Genomic DNA, 21,992 nt, shown 5'->3' with positions numbered 1-21,992 from the left:
CTTATGGTTGTTTTGACTTTCGAATTAAAAAAAGAGTTAGTATTCTTCAACTTTTTGTTGTGGTTTGCGTTTTTTTCTCGTATTTTACAATGTTGTATCGTTTTCGTAAATTAGCCTCATTATTTAGAGTTTTTTTAATGTTATGTCGAATCAAATAATTTTTTTTGTTATTTAAACGTTTTAAATGATGTCTTCGGGGCTTAGACAATTTGTTTCAGAAGAATTTTGTGAAGTTTGGATACTTTTTAGTTTTTGTGGTTCTTTTTGTTCTCATTTTGTGATAATCGTTTTACAAAAAGACGCTATGATGATCAGAGGAGACGCAAATGAAAATTTTATACTCCATGTTATATCTTATAAGTTCAATGGCTTCAAAACTGTGGTTTCGTAAAGTTGTTTCTGAAACTTATTAGTTCAGCTTGTATTTAATGTTAATTTATAGTCTCATTAATAACAGGCGCAATTAGTTCTCGGAGTAGTTGCAAGACAAACTGTCTACTCTTTTAGTCGAACGCTTTTGTTGGCTATGATTTTTGTAAATATTTGTTTTTAATAAAAAAGATAAATTTTTGAGATCTGCCAATTTTTTTTCTTTTAAATTGCCGCTAAGCATCTCTATATACAATTCACATCATTTATCTATTGAAATGCAATTCGGTCTTTATAACAGTTTTTTTTTCTTTGAATGGTCTTACTTCTTAGAAGAACCAGTTTTCATAAAACCAATTTTCGTGACTTTTGCATATTTGCCCCTTTTTTGTAGTTTTTTTTTATTTTCACAGTATCACAATAATGGGCGTCATTTGATTTACAAATGTTGTCAACTTTAAAAACGGTAATCGTCAATTTTTATTGGTTTTAGTGATCAGCTGAATATTTAATTGATTGGGGGGAACATCGTTTTCGTCCAAAATTTTTCGTGCAAATTTTTCGTTTTTGCGTGTATTTGTCGTTCTTTTTGTAGTCTTATGACATATCCTGGATAACGAATGGCTTCAGTCGCTCTCTATTGATGTATAAAAGACTCTTTCAATGATTTCATTTGATGCGTAATGTTTCTAATCAGTTCGAAATTAATTTTTTTTTAAAAAAAGAAAGCAGTGTTTGAAAAAACTTTGCCCATTTTGCTCATTTCTAGTCGACTTGTTGCCAAGTCGCATCGAGGAAAAGTCCCATTTTTTGTTGTTCCAAAAAAGTTACGGTTAACCTTCTTAGTTATAAATTTTATCTGAGGCCATTTTGATTTGGTTATTAGTGGTTTTCAAAAAATGGACAGGGAGGTTTGGTCGTAATTAATATTTGTAACTATTTGATTTTTATTGCCATCTTTTCTGGTAGTCATATTATGGTAGCCACAGGTCTCATAGGCCCTCTAGAGTAGATTATTTTATTCTTTCAGTAGTTTGTTGAACGGTATATTGATATGTTAATTTTTTTATCTCTTCCTCATTTGGTAGACAATTAAGTGAAAAATGTAGATGAGCGGGGTCGGAACTTAATGTGCTAACGCACATTACCGAGCCGCTTTGTTAGTTTTAAAAACGTAAAATCAATTTTCATGTGGAAGAAGCAACATTCAATGGAGAGAAAGCGGTTACTGAAGTTGTTATTTAATGATTTGTTTGATATTATTTAATTAAAAAAATTACATAAATATCAGTTGATATGCATCTAATTTGAACATCAGATTTAATGGTTTCAAGTTTAAATAAAACGCACAATAAATGACGGGTGGGAGGATTATGCGCGAATGCCCCGTTAAATGTAAAGACGTTTTGAAGTATTTTCAACATTTTAGATTATCAAAAGATTAGTAAAATTTTGCAAGATGGATTAAATTCTTGCAAGAATCTTGCTAGCAAAATTGAAGAACTATGCATTGCCTTGCAAGATTTCTTGCAAGATTCTTATAAGATTGTAAATTTACCAATCACCAACGTTATTAATAACGATTATTAGACTGACAATCTGGAACTCGTTTTGCTTGCTTAAGGCCTTTTTCCCGTCGTTAGAGATCAGTGAAGTGCTCTCGGAAATGAGATTATAAATTTTATTAGAGATAAAAAAGAATTAGACCTTAAGGTGATTTTAAATAGAAGATATAAAATTAATATGCTCAATATGACGGGAAAGAAATATTTAGCTGAGTATATCACATCAAAAGATAATACTAAAGATATAATTGAAATCTTGGCTAGATATTTTTTATAATTTTATCCCATCATAAATGGTTATAAAATGTTTAGAGTGTAATCATAAATGTGGAGCTCCCTTTAATCTAGCTTTTCATTATTCAATATGTCATGAAGATAAGATTGGTAAATGTGTATGTGGTGATAAAACATTAAGCGGTATTTGCATAAAAACTGATTGTTCTTTTAAAGATGAATCTGTATATAGTCCTAGTATTGACTCTAGCTGTAATCCTAGCTCTAGCTCTAGCTCTAGCCCTAATCCTAGCATTGATCTTAGCGCTAATCCTAAAGTTATAACTAGATGTTGTAATAGATGTAATTATGTAAAACCATTAACAGATTTTGATAAAAGCAGGTATACATGTAGAAATTGTACTTCTACTAAAGTTAGTTGTCGATATTGCCCTTCTATTGTGAGATATGATGAAGTGAATGCTCATGTAAAACGACAACATCCAGATGTGCATATACCTAAAGGTTTTACTAGAAATCTGACCCCCAATCCTATTATTACACAAAATGAAGAAAGTTGTTCATGTAAATATTATAATTTTGTCTCATTTCTTATTAATAATGGGATAAATATAAAAAAAGTAAACGAAAAAGTAAATTTATTGAAGAGTATGGATAATTTAAAATAAAAAATAAAAATTCATTAAAAATTTCGATAATTTTAAAATTTATTTAAAAAAGAGGGAAATCACTCTTTAAGCGCGATAAATAGTGATTTTGTACTGGGGAATCACTCCGATAGGGGCGATTTCGCTCTTAAAGAGTGATTCGCTCTTAAAAGAGGAATTTCGCTCTTATTTCGAAATTTGCTTTTTTTTGATGAATTATTAAATTTTGCTATTACTTTGGGTTTTAGCTGAATTATGACTTGGCCAAGTAGAAAATAAAAACAAGGATCTTAATATTATATAAATACTAGCAAAATTTAAAATTTATAAAAGAGTTCAGCTGGTTTTTTATTCAAGTTATCCACGAAGTGGTTACACAATCTTTCGCAAATTGGTTTTACGTGCTTTTAACACGGTCTCACTGGTTTTATACTAGTATCTGGGGACGCCCACTGGAGTCAGTGGGGATCTGCGAAGCAGTTTCACTGATAGAAACCAAACTATCCGAATGATAACAGATAATTACCAGCTTAACTCGACACTAGTGGTTTGCACTAAGTGAGACAAGAAATGATAGATTTTGAGTGAATAAAAAGGTAATATGTAGTAGTGGATAAAACAAGCTAATATATAGTAGTGATTAAAATGGGGGTGTAAGCAAGTAGTAGGTCTATAGATTAGTGGGGGAAGGAGCTCGAACAAGTGCATGAAAACTTTTTGAGGGATTTTTACTATGTAAAAACAGCTCAAAAAATTGAAATGCGCTTGGAGAGCTCCTTTTTCCCATTACTAATTTCGTTGTAAACTTCTTTAATTATTTTATTTGTAAGTACCCTTTTTCTTCTGTCGCCGTAATCGGTTACCTTGTAGCAGTTTTTTCCGCGAAACTTTTTTGGCTTGGCTGTCTTAGAATCTGAGGATAAGTGTTGGAATGCTGTAGCGGTCAGAATGACGGTAGCTACTCTTTTTGTTCCGACCCCCACTTTAGTGGGGAGGGAGGAACTATATACTCAACTGGGTTCTTTTGGTTCAGTCAATTTGGCCGATGGATATATTCATCATAGAGAATCGTGAGTGGTATCATTAAAAAGCTCATCCAGCGTAGAATACGGAATTAAAAAGATTTTTTTCGATTTTCGTTTTTTACAGGGAGTTATCGAGGTTTAAAGTCTTGTGAACATTGGACTGTTTTTGTTCAGTAATTTTTTGATAAAATTTGGCAGAATGTTGTTGTTACCGTAAGAAATAGAAGAGCGTTGCTGAATTGTTTGATTGAAGTTTTTATGGCAAAAATTTTGGATAAATTTTTCAAAATTCAAACTTTTTTCATCAAAAATGGCACAAAATATGCTTTTTTGGTTCACTTTGTTAAAGTTTGCCAGACTTAATTACCTGGAAACCTTGACACAGACTCCCTAATTTCAAAAAGACGCTAGTTTTACTTAGGCGCCGCATGAAAGTCTTCTGGAAATAAAACTTTGCCGTTTTTTGCATATTTAACTCGATAATTATACAAAATGCATTCTCTTTTTAATATTTGAAGAATTCCACTCAACAACGGGTCTAATTCGCAAACACTTGGAGCACCTGGTCAGTTTGCTGAACGCTCTACCAAATCAGGGAGAGTTCGATAACATAATGGATTTTTAGAATCAGAGACTATTTGGTTTTTTTTTTGATGGTGCCTTTTTTCAAAATATTTTGCTTTCGTTTTTTTATGTTAAATACTATATGTTTTTATGTAAAACTATTTATTCACCGCTCCGTTAATGAGAGCTCCAATTTACGCAATTTCGAGGCCAAATGTAGATACAGTTTGTTTTCAGAGAAAACAAAGGGTTTTTTGGCTTTGAGGAAGAGTTTCAGCAAAACTTAACTGAATTCTTTTCTTTTGCCTCCAATTGTTATTCTTTTGGCAGTCTGATTTTTAAATTTAACCACACAAAGACCTAAATTTTTTCCTCAGGAGATGCAGGTGAAAGTTTTCTATATATTTAGTCGTTACCTAATGTCTCTTATGTTGTTGAATGTATTTGTTTTAATGAAATTTCTGTGATTTTTCGAACTTGTCAATTTTTTATATTATTTTAGTCAACATTTTGCTACTTCTCAGTAAGTACAGGTCCACTTTTACTCCTTATAGAATATAAAATAATTTTGTGGCCGATTGTTTTAACAGAGGGTTTTCTTACTTTTGGTACTACAAGTTTTCACACAAATTTTTCTAATTTTTGTGCATAATTGCACATTTTTGCGGTTGTTTTTGTTTCTTTTGTGAATTGTCACATTATTCAACAATCTAATTGGAAAAATTCAAAACATTTGAAACTGAATATATAGTTTTTCCTAACATATGGTTTGAAGGGCTGCGACACCGTTCTCGCAGAAATTGGCAGAGTTTTTTATTATTGCCCTTTATTTGTTGTTAATTTTTGTTGTCATATGCCAAATATTGTGTAATTAAAGGTATCAGCGGCCAACTATAGATAAAGAAATGAACTTAATAACTGATATCGGTAAATAGCTTATGGTTGTTTTGATTTTCGAATTAAAAAGGAGTTAGTTTTCTTCAACTTTTTGTTGTGGTTTGCGTTTTTTTCTCGTATTTTACAATGTTGTATCGTTTTCGTAAATTAGCCTCATTATTTAGAGCTTTTTTAATGTTATGTCGAATCAAATAATTTTTTTTGTTATTTAAACGTTTTAAATGATGTCTTCGGGGCTTAGACAATTTGTTTCAGAAGAATTTTGTGAAGTTTGGATACTTTTTAGTTTTTGTGGTTCTTTTTGTTCTCATTTTGTGATAATCGTTTTACAAAAAGACGCTATGATGATCAGAGGAGACGCAAATGAAAATTTTATACTCCTTGTTATATCTTATAAATTCAATGGCTTCAAAACTGTGGTTTCGTAAAGTTGTTTCTGAAACTTATTAGTTCAGCTTGTATTTAATGTTAATTTATAGTCTCATTGATAACAGGCGCAATTAGTTCTCGGAGTAGTTGCAAGACAAACTGTCTACTCTTTTAGTCGAACGCTTTTATTGGCTATGATTTTTGTAAATATTTGTTTTTAATAAAAAAGATAGATTTTTGAGATCTGCCAATTTTATTTCTTTTAAATTGCCGCTAAGCATCTCTATATACAATTCACATCATTTATCTATTGAAATGCAATTCGATCTTTATAACAGTTTTTTTTCTTTGAATGGTCTTACTTCTTAGAAGAACCAGTTTTCATAAAACCAATTTTCGTGACTTTTGCATATTTGCCCCTTTTTTGTAGTTTTTTTTATTTTCACAGTATCACAATAATGGGCGTCATTTGATTTACAAATGTTGTCAACTTTAAAAAAGGTAATCGTCAATTTTTATTGGTTTTAGTGATCAGCTGAATATTTAATTGATTGGGGGGGAACATCGTTTTCGTCCAAAATTTTTCGTGCAAATTTTTGGTTTTTGCGTGTATTTGTCGTTCTTTTGTAGTCTTATGACATATCCTGGATAATGAATGGCTTCAGTCGCTCTCTATTGAGGTATAAAAGACTCTTTCAATGATTTCATTTGATGCGTAATGTTTCTAATCAGTTCGAATTTAATTTTTTTTTTAAAAAAAAGCAGTGTTTGAATAAACTTTGCCCATTTTGCTCATTTCTAGTCGACTTGTTGCCAAGTCGCATCGAGGAAAAGTCCCATTTTTTGTTGTTCCAAAAAAGTAACGGTTAATCTTCTTTGTTATAAGTTTTATCTGAGGCCATTTTGATTTGGTTATTAGTGGTTTTCAAAAAATGGACAAGGAGGTTTGGTCGTAATTAATATTTGTAACTATTTGATTTTTATTGCCATCTTTTCTGGTAGTCATATTATGGTAGCCACAGGTCTCATAGGCCCTCTAGAGTAGATTATTTTATTCTTTCAGTAGTTTGTTGAACGGTATATTGATATGTTAATTTTTTTTATCTCTTCCTCATTTGGTAGACAGTTAAGTGAAAAATGTAGATGAGCGGGGTCGGAACTTAATGTGCTAACGCACATTACCGAGCCGCCTTGTTAGTTTTAAAAACGTGAAATCAATTTTCATGTGGAAGAAGCAACATTCAATGGAGAGAAAGCGGTTACTGAAGTTGTTATTTAATGATTTGTTTGATATTATATAATTAAAAAAAATTACATAAATATCAGTTGATATGCATCTAATTTGAACATCAGATTTAATGGTTTCAAGTTTAAATAAAACGCTCAGTAAATGATGGGTGGGAGGATTATGCGCGAATGCCCCGTTAAATGTAAAGACGTTTTGAAGTATTTTCAACATTTTAGATTATCAAAAGATTAGTAAAATTTTGCAAGATGGATTAAACTCTTGCAAGAATCTTGCTAGCAAAATGGAAGAACTATGCATTGCCTTGCAAGATTTCTTGCAAGATTCTTATACTTTAAAAATACCAATCACCAAAGTTATTAATAACCATTATTAGACTGACGATCTGGAAACTCGTTTTGCTTGCTTAAGGCCTTTTTCCCGTCGTTAGAGATCAGTGAAGTACTCTCGGAATTCCTCCTTCTTGGCTTTATCACTTAATTACAATTTAGCTGACTAACTGGCCTGTCTGGTTTAAAACTCATAATTATTTTTCGCATTTGGTTACGTAATATTACTTTTTTTGGCTCGCTACTATGAAAGTGCCCTAGTTTATGCAAATTTTTGCTGAAATTTATGAGAAAGTCGAATATAACCATTCCTATAATGCATAGGAATAATTCCTTTTGTCAATTATGTTTTCACGTTTAGGTCCCTCCAGCTTTATCGATTGTCCGCTAGTGTCTGAGAATTTGAGACTGTGGGTATGCAACTACTGGAACAAAGACGTGCTACCACACGTGAAACTTGACTCGGAGCTGGTCCAAAATGACCCAGAGGTCAAAGAAATTATAGACTGGGTTTATCAGAGCTTTCCCTGGAACCTTTCGGATAACCAATTAGTACCCTTATTTCACAGATCTACCGAATTCGATTTCAGCGCCGACCTCGGAAATCTGCTCTCTTCGTTTTCTGCTAATAACAGTTTGGAAAATGCTGCGTCTATTGCTAATACATTGACGCCTGGTGCTGACACAGTCGACGCTTTTGACGTTCTGGTAGATGAGATAGAAGGTGAAATCCTCGACCAATCACAATCGAGCGCGCCTTTTTTAGAAGGCTCAAGCAGCCACCGTGCTAGAAGGCCGAATCGGCTTGGAAAGAAGACGTTTACTTTTAAATCACATAATGGAAATCAAGGAAGCGAGCATGAATCTTTCTCAACTGAGGAATTTTGATATTTCCACTTTTTTATGGTGAGGAATTTGCTAATAAAGCCATGCTGAGTGTTGATTTATAAAATTGACTTTGAGTGAAAAGATTATTTTGACATTTCTTTTATTGAAAATATTAATTCAGATTTTGCAAGTTATTATTTAATAACTAACAAATTCAATCAGATTAATCTACGTCATTTAAGATAAAAGTTGTGATGGTTATGTGACCTGTCTGCTTTAGTTATGAAAACTTCTGACTTTCAATTTGCCCCCGTCATTTGAAGTATTTGACCTCGGGCTGAGAGGGTATCCTCCACTACCGCCACGCCTAAAATGAGGCATAAAAAAGTAGTCACAGCACAATGTTAGCTCTGACCGTAATCGGAAAACAAGCAAAAGCTGGGATCAATTTTGATTGAACGGATAGTTTAATCAGCAAATTTAAGACCAATTTTTTGCCGCAACTTCTTAGACTGTTATATTCTGGGAAATCGAGAAATATTAACAGATTTTTGTATTTAAGTGTTCGTTAATTTCTTTATATCTTTAGCATAAAATTATTTTTAATGTAAATACAAGCGATGACGTAATGTTTCGCCAAGCCGATCTACAATATTGTCTCAATTGTCTACCATTTCAGGCAAAGGTAGACAGACTATCACTAATGAATTAGTTCATAATTTGTTATTTAGACATTGATAGATTCTTAAAAAGGACAAGAACAGACCTAAATTATATAAACTGCAGACTTCCATACGAACAAGGAGGCTCAGTAATGTGCGTTCGCACATGATGTTCCGACTCGGCCCATCCGCGTTTTGATTTATTAGTTTACCAAATGAGGAAGAGAAAGAAAAGGTTCAAAAACTCTCATATCTTTCAGCAAAAACAACTAAGTGAAAAAAAAGCTGAATTAGAGAGCCGATGAGACTTGCCAGCAATGAGAGTACTGGACGAGATACACGCAAAACCAAATACTATCAAACATTTCTTACGACCAAAACTCGATGAATATATTTTAAAAACAAAATGAAGAATGAATCCGATAAAACCCGGTCTAAACAAATCAACCTGTACTTCCTTAGATGTTCATTTGATAAGATATAAGACCTCTCATTAATGCGACTTGGTGACAGGCCGACAATAAAGACCCCACCCGTCCACGTTTTGTTTTATTAGTCTACCAAATGAGGAAGAGAAAGAAAAAGTTCAAAAACTCATATCTTTCAGCAAAAAACTAAGTGAAAAAATAAAGCTGAATTAGAGAGCCGATGAGACTTGCCAGCAAGGAGAGTACTGGACGAGACAAACTCAAAAACAAATACTAGCAAACATTTATTACGACCAAAACTCGTTGAATATATTTACAAAAAACAGAAAATAACAAAATGAAGAACGAATCCGATAAAACCCGACTCAAACAAATCATCATTTACCTCATTAGATGTTCGTTGGATGAGATATAAGAACTCGCAAAAATGCGACTTGTGACAGTCCGACCATAACGAGCAAAAAGCACAAAGTTCAAAAATACAGTTCTCCTTTTTTTGAAAACAACCAATTTCAAATTGATTGAAATCACTTCGTACCAATTCGGCTCATTAGGAAGGCTAATTTATACGTGAAGCAAATGAGACTTGTCATTATTCGTAATTTGTTGCACGGCAACTAACATCGCCAATTGGGACAACTCATCAGTGTGATAGTGTGGAAAGAAAATAGAAAACTCAGAATGAGCGAATATCCAAAAATCAAACTTTTTATTTGTAAAAATGCGTAGTACCAAAGCCAAGAAACCATTGGTTTAAAATAACACTATAATGATGATTGGATCTTAGCTTAGTCGAAAAAAGATGCGACCTATCCTTACAGAGACCAAGCTACAAATTTGAAATAAATAATAAAAAAGTGACAAAGCTCAAAAATGAACTGAGTTTTTAAAAGAATTGTTTTCAAAAGTTCTAACAAACCATAAGCTTTGAACTTTAAACAAAAACAGATCAATTTGCAACTGCTCGGGAATCCAATTATACTTGGTAGTATTGAAGCCAAATCACAGGACAAGACAAAACAGCAAATACGGATAATCTAGAAATTTCTCAAACAATTTATCGAAGCCACAGTGTTGAAGCCATTATATCTATAATACCTTAAAAAACCATTAAAAATTTTAATCTGACGAAAGGGATTACTTGATTTGTCTTAAATTTTTTTGATTTTAACTGGGTCATCTAGGTAAAGCCTCTTTGTGGAAAAAACATCAAAAAGAACCCCAAAAACTGACCTGTATCGAAAACAAAAATTTCTTAAGAAAACACAATACTAAGCTCTATGAACATCTCTTAGAGGCAAAAATCAAAAAAATCCTAATAAATTTAGTGAGAGCACGGATGCGCAGCCGTTAAAACTAAAGGCTATTCATTAAAGTCTTAAACTGGTTTTTTTGCGCATTTCGTCAAAGCCAGTTTGAACTATCTTTAGTGTGATAAGTGGAAAAAGAGAACAAACAACAACCCCAGATACAGGAAAATACGCAAATATTGAGAATTATAAAATTATTTTCTTTAAAAAATTAATTTAAAGTCATTAAAACTTCTAGCTCTAATCAAAAATCAGTAAATAGATTCATTTAAACTTATATAAAAGCAGTTAGGGCTTTCGCTTGACAGGGATATGCCGTTCGAAAAAGAAAAGACCTACAATTACAGACAAAGACACAAATCCAAGAAGTTTTGAGAGACCGTCTTCACAGTCGTTAAATAGATCAGCTTTTCACGGATTTCATGAAAAATGTTTATTTTGCGCTCTTTTTCAAGGCAAATTGGAATTGTATTTAAAATAATTAGTTGAAGCGCGAATAAATGACCTCAAATACAGGAAAACTTGCAAAAAATTCACAAAAGCTTCAAGAAATTTCGTTGTAAGCAAGCCAAAAAAACATTACTTGAAAATAAAGCCAATGTAGAGAGTATTTGTTCGTTTATTTGGAAATTTTATGGCAGTGTATAAATTGAGACTAAGCTACATGTGGACAGAAATATGATTAAACGTTGACAAATTTCAAAAATTCACTAGCATTCTCTTATAACAAATACATTCAAGGTCATGAGAGGCATTAGATAATAACTGAAGGCATTTTATAGTCTCACCTGCAGCTCTTTATGAACCTATTGGAATCTTTAATTAATAAAAGATAGTTCTGCGGTTGCAGAAAGTTTTACAATTGAATCCAAAACAAAAGTAAAACATAAAATTTAGGAAACTACATTTTCAAAGCCATAAAAACTATGAGCTTTTCTCTGAAGACAAATTATATTTTCGTATGGCCTTATTTTTTGTATATAGGATTAGTAGTCATTGATTAGGCCGTGATTTGAAATAAGTCATGTCAGGAATCAACATAAAAATTCCGAAAAAAATTTTGAAAAAGACCGCGCCCTAATATGATCCGAATAATTATTTAATTTAAGAATCCGTGATGAGTTGACTCCTAGCCCTGATTTTTCTCAGCGTCTAACAAAAACAATCATTTAATCCGTATGTTTGCTAAGTAGATCAATCGTTACATGAAATATTTCAAAAAACCACAAAAAAATGAATCACTTTGTATAATTTTAGTTTTATTTTTCAAAAAACCGCTAGAAATTTAATTCCAGAAAACTCGTACAGGAAGTAAATGTACATCTGTCTTATTAGGAGTTTTCGAAGATTTTGGCAGCAGATTTTAGGTCTCCAATTCCTGCAAGTTTGAACGAAGTAGGAAACAAATCTTATTTAGCAAATTTAGCAAATATTTTATCCAAAAAACTCGATTAAAACGAATTGCCGAGCCTTCTTTATCTTTAACCGTAATACCAATAACAATGTTTTTGAAAGTTTTTACAAGTTTTAGCAAAATTAACGAAAATTTGGTCAAAAATTACGGAAAATGTTCATAAAAACAACGGAATTCACGCTAATTTTCTCAAAAGTTTAAACCTCGTTAACTCCCCGTAAAATACGAAATGAAAAAAATCTTTTTAATACCCTATTCTACGCTGGACGAGCTTTTTAATGATACCAGACTCAACTCTCTACGATTAACATATCGATCGGCCAAAATTGACTGAACAAAAAAAACCCATTTGAGTATATAGTTCCCCCCCCCCCCCCCACATGTGGGTCAGAACAAAAAACGGTTCCCGCCAGTGAGATCAAATGATTTTGTTTCACTAGAATAAACGCTCCAGCAAATCATTTGACGGACATGATTTCAACCCTAAATAGAACAATTATTTAGATGGATCACTAATTTTTGAAAAAAGTGGCATGCAACAAAAAAAATGTGCTCCTTTTCAAACCAAAAACCCAAATGTAATTTCTTTTTGGTAGCACGTAGTCTCGATGTCGTTAAGATTTTACATTATATTTTCAAGGAAGACCTGAGTGAGTTCAAGGAAGACCTGACATTAAATGACTTCAAAAGTAAAAATCAGATCGAATTCAAATGAGGCTACCCAAGCTATATAAGCACAAGCTAAATAAAGAGTGATGTGAGTAATAATTGTGCTTGGAATTTATTAAACGGTTGTTCAATGAAATAAGTTATCAAATCAGATAGACAAACATGTGAAAGAAAAAAGAAAAAACTGAATATAATTTAAAGAAAAACCTGAGTACAATTTAACAAACATTTGAAAGAAAAAAGAAAAAAACTGAACACAATTTAAAGAACAGCTCTTCAGACAATCAATTGTTACTGTCAGCAATCAACATCATCGCAAAATCTAATTATAAAAATCCAAATTGAACCGAAGAGACAAATGAATGAGAAACGAAATTAACTCGTAAACTCTTATATTGTAACACAATTAAGTGACGTCATTTTATATCTAAGATAAAATATGAAATGAAACGAAAATTGAGATCCTCATTATTGCCTTATTGACTTATGAGGATTTTAAAAAGTGAGATTGATGGGAAGAACAAAATTAAGAAAAAAAATTTGGCATGAAATCACAAAGTCTTTTTGTACACAAGGGTACAGAAACGAAAAAGATGCTAATTTTTTTTATTAATTAAAGAATCAAAAACTGAAGGAAGCAACCACGCTTCAACGCGGTCATTTAATCATGCGAACTTCAGTGCAATTAATCTTTGAATTTTCGAGTACCGGGACAATTCTAAGAAAAAGTAATTAAAGCAGTCTTAATTTTGTTTACAAATTTTTCCTCCAGAAATGCTTTCATCGAGTAATTAAAACTTATATTTAACAATAATTGTTTTTGCATTAGAGCGCTTCAATTACTAAAAAAAATTAATTGAAAAATTTACATTTGACTTTGTAGTTGCTGTAGAAATAGTTTATTGATATCTCCTATATTTTACACTACGTCGTTCAACTTTGTTTTGCGTCACTGTTTTTTGACGCACCGTTTTTAATTCGACGTTTTTGCATGCATTTTTTTGACTTCTTTGGATAAATTTCATTCTTCGATCACTCTGCTCTAACTGTGTTTAAACTTCTTTATTAAAGCATTCTGAAAAAACTTTCAAGCCGGAACTGGAAATCGAAAGGAAAAATCCCATAAAGCTCATTTATAGATATCGGCAAGTTTAACTTCACTCCGGTTAGACAAACTTATTCAAGGATATTGAAAAAAGTTGAAATTCTAGTAAAGTTTTCAAATTTAATTTTCAACCACTGAAATTGTGGTGGCTTGAGATAATCTCTTAGTGCTGTTAAATTTAATTAATTTGTACAAATATTTTTTAGCGTTTTCTGAAATTTTCGAGTATTTTTATCAATCTTGTAACAACTCTGTTAAATTTTTTAAAACCTTTGCAATTATCAAAGATTGTTGCAATCCTTTTCTCATCCCAAAATTAACTTTTAAAAGACCTTTTGATTTTGATTTCTTTCTCTCAAGACAGTAACGATTTTAACATGAAAATTTAATCTAATCTAGTACTTTGAGCATTTGTTGTTTTTTTTTTAGATAATTAGAGATGCATGCAAAATGTAATTAAAGTCTCAAAAGAAAAAAATAATCTAAATCTTACAAAACTGATGTGAGAAATACAACGAAATACTCGGATGTGAGAAAATGCATTCAACATTTGTACGCCATATTTATAATCATACATTTAAAAAATTGTGTCTCTAAGCTTCGATTAATTTCTTTTTTTTAGAGCAATCAGTTTAAGACTGCATCAGATTAAATAAAAGGATGCAATTGAATGAACTTTAGATTAAAATTTTGCGGCTACATCGTATTGTATTTTTTATGAATCTGCTGCACTTTTTTTCCGCGTAAATAAACAGAGCCAATTTTTAAATGGAAAATTTAACAACGCGATTTCCTCTAATTACTTGTACCTTCAACCTCAGCTACATTCAACTAAAACCTTAATGAAAAATAAGCATGAAAAGGCCATAGCTAAAATCAGTTCCGAGAAAAACTGTAACACTAAGAATATAAGAGACTGCTCTTTGTTTTTGGCTTTCTCTGCGATATACTCAACTGGTTTTTTGTTCGCTCTTTTTTTCTGATCGATTGATATATTCTAATTAGCATAGAAAGAAACAATTGGTATCATCAGAATAACCATTAGGCATGTGAGTTCAAAACGTTTGGTCAAATTTGGTATCATTACAGTCTCATTAGAGGCCAAATGGTTTTCAGAGAAACCAATCATGAAATTTTAGAGTCTTTGAGGTCAATAGTTTATGATTTTTATGACTTTGGAATTGTTTATTATTTCCTTCAAAAATAGGAAATGACTTCGGGAGTTTCTGTTCTTGATGTTATTCGTTGCTGCACGGGTTTTCGGCCAATCGGTTGATAATTTTTTGAGCGCACTTAATCTTACTTATGAGAACAAGTAAATTAAATAAGGGTGAACCAAGCTGCACAATCATACAGCTTTGTTTTTCGAAGGACCCTAGATTCGGACTTTTGGTTTGAAAAATGGATTGAGGATGAGATCAGAATATCACCATTTTTATTTGACAAAAATAGATTTAAGTTTGTCATATCCATTTTTTTTTCTGCTCGAGAAGTTGTATTTATGTTGATTTCTTTTTCAACTAAATGTGAAATATGTCAGTCAATTCTAATTTTTGTTCATTCAAGTGAAAGAAAAAAGGACCAGCTTTTTATTCTGCTCACTGGTATATATGTGTCTGTCCTACTTGATCTGGTAGATATTGAAGCCAAGAATGTGCATGAGTGTTGTCGGAACATTTTGCGAACGCACATTACAGAGCTTCATTTTTATATAGCAAGCTTACAGAGCTTCATTTTTTAACTCTAGTTCGTCCAAACTTTTCCTAATGGTCGTTTGCAATCACCCGCTTTCCTGTAAATAGGTTTGCCCGTTGTGATAAAATACAGAAATAAAACTAAACAATCACTTGTTATTTATTCGTAATCAATATTGGTATAAAGCAATGTAAAGCAAAATTGTGCTGCATGTTTTGAGCGGGCAAGGAGTTTGTTAAATTTTTACAGACGATATCTCAAATTCACCTTTAATTATTGCACTGAATTGCCATATATGATTAAGTACCGGAACGTGATGTCAATGCTAAAAATTGAAAAAAGATGAAAAATGAAAGATTTGCAGTGTTTAGCGGTGAATTTCTAGTGGAAAAAAATAATTGCTGGAAAATGCAAATCTTACAAAAATTCACCGCTAAATTTTTTGCAAGTATTTAAAAAATTGTCACCGCTCTCAGATGCGAGCACTCTGCGGTGAAATTTTTTCACCGCTATTCACCACCAATCTAACTTTATTTTTTGACAAAACTTCAACCCGGATTTGGGTGAAAATTGATCCCAGGTTTTGCTGTTCCCAGAGGTGTACTGTAAGTATAATAACCACATTATAACTGAAAAATGACAGCACCGTGAGTGAAAAAAAAACTTGTTCCTCACAGCGCAGTTACATAATTACTATTTCACAATTACATAACAGGAAGCTGACCAAAATGCTGCAATGATTGAAATCATTTAAATAGTTGGATAAGTACAAAGATCACTTAATGAAGCAATTGTTTGGAAACAGTCATGCCATAGCGCTTTCAATTGCAGTCGATAACAGTCGAGGAAACAGACTATGATTGGATGGATAAAGCTAAAGCCAGTTGATTAAAAATCACCATTATGGCAACATTTTATATACCTGTTACTCATCAGAGCTGAATTGCGAATTGTTACCGATTTATGGGTAAACATAACCATTATTACCTCTGATAAATAATTGTAAAGCTGAATAATTTGCTTGTGCCAAGATAAACTATTGTTTAACCATATAGAAAATATCCGTCATTTAAAATCTCGCCGGAGTCTTGCATGATTTCGTTCAACATTGTCTGTTCTTGTAAGGTTCATACATGATCATAAGAAAGCTGATAAAGATAAATAATTGTTCCGACCCCACTTGTGGGGGAAGGAACTATATACTCAAATGGGTTTTTTTTTTTTGTTCAGTGAATTTTGGCCGATCGATATATTCGTCGTAGAGAAATGTGAGTGGTATCATTAAAAAGCTGGTCCAGCGTAGAATTCAAAAGTAAAAAGATTTTTTTGAATTTCGTTTTTTTCGAGGAGTTATCGAGGATTGAAGTTTTGTGTGAACAATGGGATCTTTAGCATGATTGTTCACTTTTAGTACAATTTTGTTCAAACTAAGATCCTTTACGAAAACATTAATTCAAATTTCTATAAAAAGAATAAATTTTGAGTTCGTAAAAGTTGAATGCAAGGCGATAGAAAGACTAGTTCTGGTCTCATAGGGAAGTTCACTATCAAAAAAAAATCGAACTCTAATTGAGAGCCCTTTTTTTAATAAAACTTTTCTCTTTTTTGCTTTTTTAAGTCACCTAGAGACAAGTCACATTTTATATCGACGTTCTATTAATGACAAAACTCCTTTATAGTCGAATGAAGCGCAATGAACAAAAAACGTCGTTTTCAAGGAATTGCTCATGTTTTTTTTGGCTTCGATTCTGAGTTTTCGTAATTTTGAATGAAATTTTGAATTTCTTTTTGAAGTTTTACTATATTTTTTGGAGTCCTATGGTAGGGATTCATTGACTAACAGTGCAATATGTTCCATAATGAGCATTAAGTGAACATGTCTATTTCATTGAGGGGGCGGCTAATGGCTGTTAAGACTTAAAAAATAATTTTTCGAATTTTTTTTTGAATATTAAAGAATCATAATCTTATTATAGTGAATTGTAAGTCAGTCCAGGGGTGAGAGCACCCTCTTCCTTCCTACTGCAACCAAAATTAAACTGGTTAGCGGTTTTATCTTCTATCTATTGGTTATATGACTTCAATGACAAAAAATTTCAATTTTTTAAAATTTTTTTTGGATTTTTACGTATTATTGGTTACTTTTGAAATCTTATCACATTATCCAAATATTGACAGTTCCCATTAGCTTAAAAACGATGTTCTGTGGATGACCAATAAAAATTTTAAACAAAAATTTATGGTTTAAATGGCTTCGACACGTTCTTCTTGCACTTTTCTACTGATTTTTTGGTTTTCTCCTGTTTTTTTTTGTTGTTTTAATAGTCATTATACTTACTGTGATCTCATAATGAATACCTATGCATGACAAACATAAATGTACTGCCACCGGGGCATCTTTGAGCGTTTTTATTGACTTCCGTTGAAAGCTATTGAATTTAATGTCTATTAAAATAAAAATCATTTTTCGAAAATTTTATTTGAACAATAACAATTCCTAAATTTTTCTTGAACTGTTAGTGAGTTTCAGTATTGACTGGACCCACTTGCTTTTTACTGCGACTAAAAATATTCTGTTTAGCTGTTTTATCTTCTAGCTATTGGTTATATGACTTCAATGACAAAGATTTCAATTTTTTTAAATTTTTTTTTGGATTTTTTGAATTATTGGTCACTTTTGAACTCTTTATCCCATTATCCAAAGATTATTGTAATCCAATTGGCTTAGAGAGGACGTTCAGTGGATCACAGAGAAAGTTTTCAGAGAATAGCTAATGGTTTAATTGTCTTCGACACTTTCTTCTCGCATTTTTCTACTGAATTTTAGTTTTTGCTGTTTTTGTTATTGTTTTCTGTCATAAGACTTATTGTGATGTCTTTTTAACTATCTATGCATGACAGACATCATTTTCCTCCCTATGGGTTATATCTGAGCATCGTCATTGAGCTCCGATGAAAGATTGAGTTTACTGGCTGTTAAGGGTTTAAAAATAATTTTTCGAAACTTTTTTGAAATTCAACCATTCCTAATTTTTTTTCGTGAATACTCTTGGTCATTGTTGGTTCTAACAGAATCCATTTCCGTTCTACTATAGCCAAAATTAATCTGGTTAGCGGTTTTATCTTCTACCTATTAGTTTTAAAACATCAATGCCACGAGAATTCATATTTTTTTTGGGTACTTTATTTTGTTTTTCGATCCTTTTGAAATCTTATCACATCATCTTACTGCTGAGAGTCCCTATTGGTTTAGGGAAGAAGTTCAACGGATCATAAATAAAGTTTTCAGGGAAGAGCTTATGATTTGAGTTGCTTCGACATTTTCTTCAGGCACTTTTCTACTGAATTTGTGGTTTTTGCCTCTCTCTGTTGTTGTTTTCATAGTCATTAACTTGTTGTAAGGTCTTATTGATGAAATACGATTGGCAAAAAAACTTATTGTCCCCTCGAGGCATCATTTATTGTATATACTGGCTTCCGTTGAAGGCTAATGAATTTAATGGCGTTGATAATACGTGTTTTCCCGCAATTTTCGTGCGTCTAATGTATTTGTTTATATTTGTTGATTTTTTGAAATTATATTGATAAAAAAGGTTTTCCCATTGCTCCTGACAAATTAATTTAAAATTGAAGAGTGTTTAGTGAAAAGTTCATTTTTTTAATGCCTTCGACCCTTTTGTCGCTCAATTTTTTTTCCTGAATTCGCTGTTTTTGTTCTTTAGGTAGCCGTAAATTGCTCACAGATCTCATAGGCTTGTAATTGAGGACTGAATGAATGATGTTGCTCGAAACATTCAGTATATAGCGAATAGGTTCCTTTCGTCAAATTTAACTTCTATTCATCAATCAGATGTCCCATCGAATTTCGTGTATTTCAAGAAATAACATATATATTGATATTATGTGCCACTGTTGTTTCGTTTTTCTGAACGTTTATTGAATGGCCATTTTTTGCGTTTCTTTTTCTCTTCCTTCAGAACAATCGCGTAATAACAGATCCCAATGGTTTTTAAATGTGGCCCAAGTAAACTTATTTAATCTTTCAGTATAAATCCTTCAACTGAAATAGCAGAAATAACAACTGAATTAAAAATACATATTCAGATGATAGCTATTGATTTTAATGGTAGCAAAGGTTTGTGTTTTCGCAAATCGTTTGTAATTTTTTGAGTTTCTCTTTAGTTTGTTTCTATGGCATAGTCTGACCACAGACGGGTGCTTTTGGTTTTGTAATGACTTTTTAGTAATTTATCAAGGATTTTTTTATTAAAAACCAATGTTTTTTAAGATTTTTGAATTTTCTTGGTGCAAAAAATGTTGATTAATTTTTAAGTTTCGCCTCACTGTTCGTTCTTTTTGTCGGCTTGTTACCTAGTCTCGTTAAGAAAACTTTTCATCTGCTGTATAGTTAGTAAAAGGTAAACTTGTGTAGTTAAGGTTTTATCTGACTGCATTTTGACGTTGTTACCAGGTGCTTTTAAATTTAGATAATCATTTTTTGCCGCCAAAATTTTGTTGGTGCTATTTTTTTTCTAGTCTCTTCAATGTCAGGTCACGTTGGTGCTGTAATGAAGCATGGCATTAGTAATTCAATTAGTAGATAGAATGTGTAACGATTGTTTTAAACTCAAACATCTATTTTTGTTATCTCTTGATTTGGTTGACATTTTAGTCAAAAATGTAGATGAGCTCGGGTCGGAACATCATGTGCGAACGCACATTAACGAGCCGCCTTGTTTTAGCTTAGTGCTCTAAAGTATTTTGTGAATGTGAACTTCTGTGTGTATGTGTGCAATAAATTCACATCTGTTTCCTTTCCTTTGTGAACACTTTTTGTTATTTCAAGTTTTCTCGTGAATAAATTAACAAATTCTGTAAGCGTAATGTGTGCGCTGAAAACGCACTGATTTTTCTAGATCTCAGAGCTATCGGTGCAGTTTTGCTGAAAAATGCTCTGAAAAGGAGTTGGAACCTCGATTCGGGTGAACAGGGAAAAAAACAAATAGTTTTATTTTTCATAGAAGATGATGGAATAAAATGCAGTTAAATGCCAATTGAGAAAAACAACATGCAAGAAGAAGTCAGTTAGCTATTTTGATATCTTATTTGATGAAAAAGTTAATTTTATGGATAACACTCGAAAATTGATCTGAAATTAGCTTTTTATGTGCGAATTCGGATAAGTTTAAAATTTGCTTAATAAGACACTACCTGTTTTTCACCTGCTGAATTTATGTTCACAAAGCCTTGCGATATAGAGCTTTGATCTATGATACTGTTTCAAAAAAGATAAAGTTATAATTTTAATTTGGATCTTTTTCGGTAAAAGTAATTTTAATGTTGTTAAGGGTTTTAGTTTAGGGTAAAGGGTTTATTTCCACTTAATGTATGATAATTGCGCTTGTTTTCACAAAAAATGTTGTTCAACTCATCAAACTTTAAACTTGTAGAATCAAGAACTAAGATAGTTTTTGTTTTATAACCTTGATCATACTAATGCTTATTAGGTTATTGTTTTCGAGCTAACCGCAGATTAGTGGCAGAACAAATCAGCGTTAAACCAATCTAGTGGCATTCTGTTTCTGTATGGCCAGTACTCTGTTTAAGTCCCAATTTATACTGACTAGGCTTCATTTTTGAGTAAATATTACTGCGTGAAAAAGTATTGTCAGCTTAAGTATCGCCAACAAGGTTTGCTCGATATGCGATTGAAACTTTCGCGTGGGTACTTTTATTATTTAATGTGCGTAGCAAGTCGTAACCCCTAATCTGAATGGGCATGGTGGTAATTGCCTACCAACTATCTTAATTAAAAAGAGTGTGTATAATACTATAGTAATTACCAGTTAAAGGCTACAAAAGTATGACGTTATTCTGATCAGACTTTATTTTGTAATATAAATAAATTTTAGACTACGCAGGATAGACTGAGCTTGGGCGAACTCTATGACCTCAATGTACCCATGATCAAGGAAAACTGCACATAAAAAAACTTAAAACATTCTGGAGATGCATTGTTTCAGAGCTGAATTAAGTTTTTGCTCTTGAATTGTGCTGAATCAGCGCTGAAGTTCTCTGAGACTCAAGTCCGGGTAGGGTACTGAGGATATTAGATTTTGTCAAGAAATAGGTTACTTTTGCGCTAAAAAGTTCTCTAAAAGAGCGCCAAATGTTAATGATTGTAAACGTGAAAATTCGAGCAAACTTTTATCTTTTTGGTATAATTTGAAGACATTGGCGATAAACCAAAAACCTCATAAAATAAATGCTGAATGTTGTAAAATTTTACATTTTTTTCCTTAAAACGAAGGTAAGCATTACTAAACTATTTTCTTGGCTTTTTTAACAAGTTATAACGGAGATGCTAATAATGTTCCTGTCTTAAGTAAATTTTGTTTTCCTATAATTACTGAAGTATTTTAGATAAATCATAGGAACGCAAAGGAGCTTCTAAGATTTCCGTTGTGTCTTTGAGGATACATACTAATGATTGTCGCATTTTCTCACCGCCTTCGACATAATCTGTTAAGGGGTAAATTTAGTTCTACAAGAAAAGGAAACAGATTTTTTTTATTGGAGAAACGTGCGTCACTATAAACTACTCGTGCTAATCTACATCTAGTTCATACGCAATCA

At 32.0% G+C, this 21,992-nt stretch overlaps 2 protein-coding genes across 3 annotated transcripts in view; one reads left to right on the top strand and one right to left on the bottom strand.

Moving 5' to 3' along the window:
- The window catches only part of LOC142351801 (uncharacterized), an 87,101-nt gene extending 78,871 nt beyond the window's left edge, over positions 1 to 8,230 (top strand). For both annotated transcript variants that reach the window (XM_075403985.1, XM_075403984.1), the window contains exon 13: positions 7,607 to 8,230. In XM_075403985.1, coding sequence (XP_075260100.1) covers positions 7,607 to 8,133 — 527 coding nt within the window. In that variant the 3' untranslated portion in view covers positions 8,134 to 8,230. The remainder of the gene's footprint in view (positions 1 to 7,606) is intronic.
- The window catches only part of LOC142351645 (uncharacterized), a 65,515-nt gene continuing 51,739 nt past the window's right edge, over positions 8,217 to 21,992 (bottom strand). The window contains exon 7 of the mRNA XM_075403784.1: positions 8,217 to 8,440. Coding sequence (XP_075259899.1) covers positions 8,350 to 8,440 — 91 coding nt within the window. The 3' untranslated portion in view covers positions 8,217 to 8,349. The remainder of the gene's footprint in view (positions 8,441 to 21,992) is intronic.

Source organism: Convolutriloba macropyga, chromosome 13 (genome assembly GCF_964194025.1).
Source record: "Convolutriloba macropyga chromosome 13, txConMacr16.3, whole genome shotgun sequence".
NCBI classification, from domain to species: domain Eukaryota; kingdom Metazoa; phylum Xenacoelomorpha; order Acoela; family Convolutidae; genus Convolutriloba; species Convolutriloba macropyga.
This window is presented reverse-complemented; position numbering and strand designations above follow the sequence as displayed.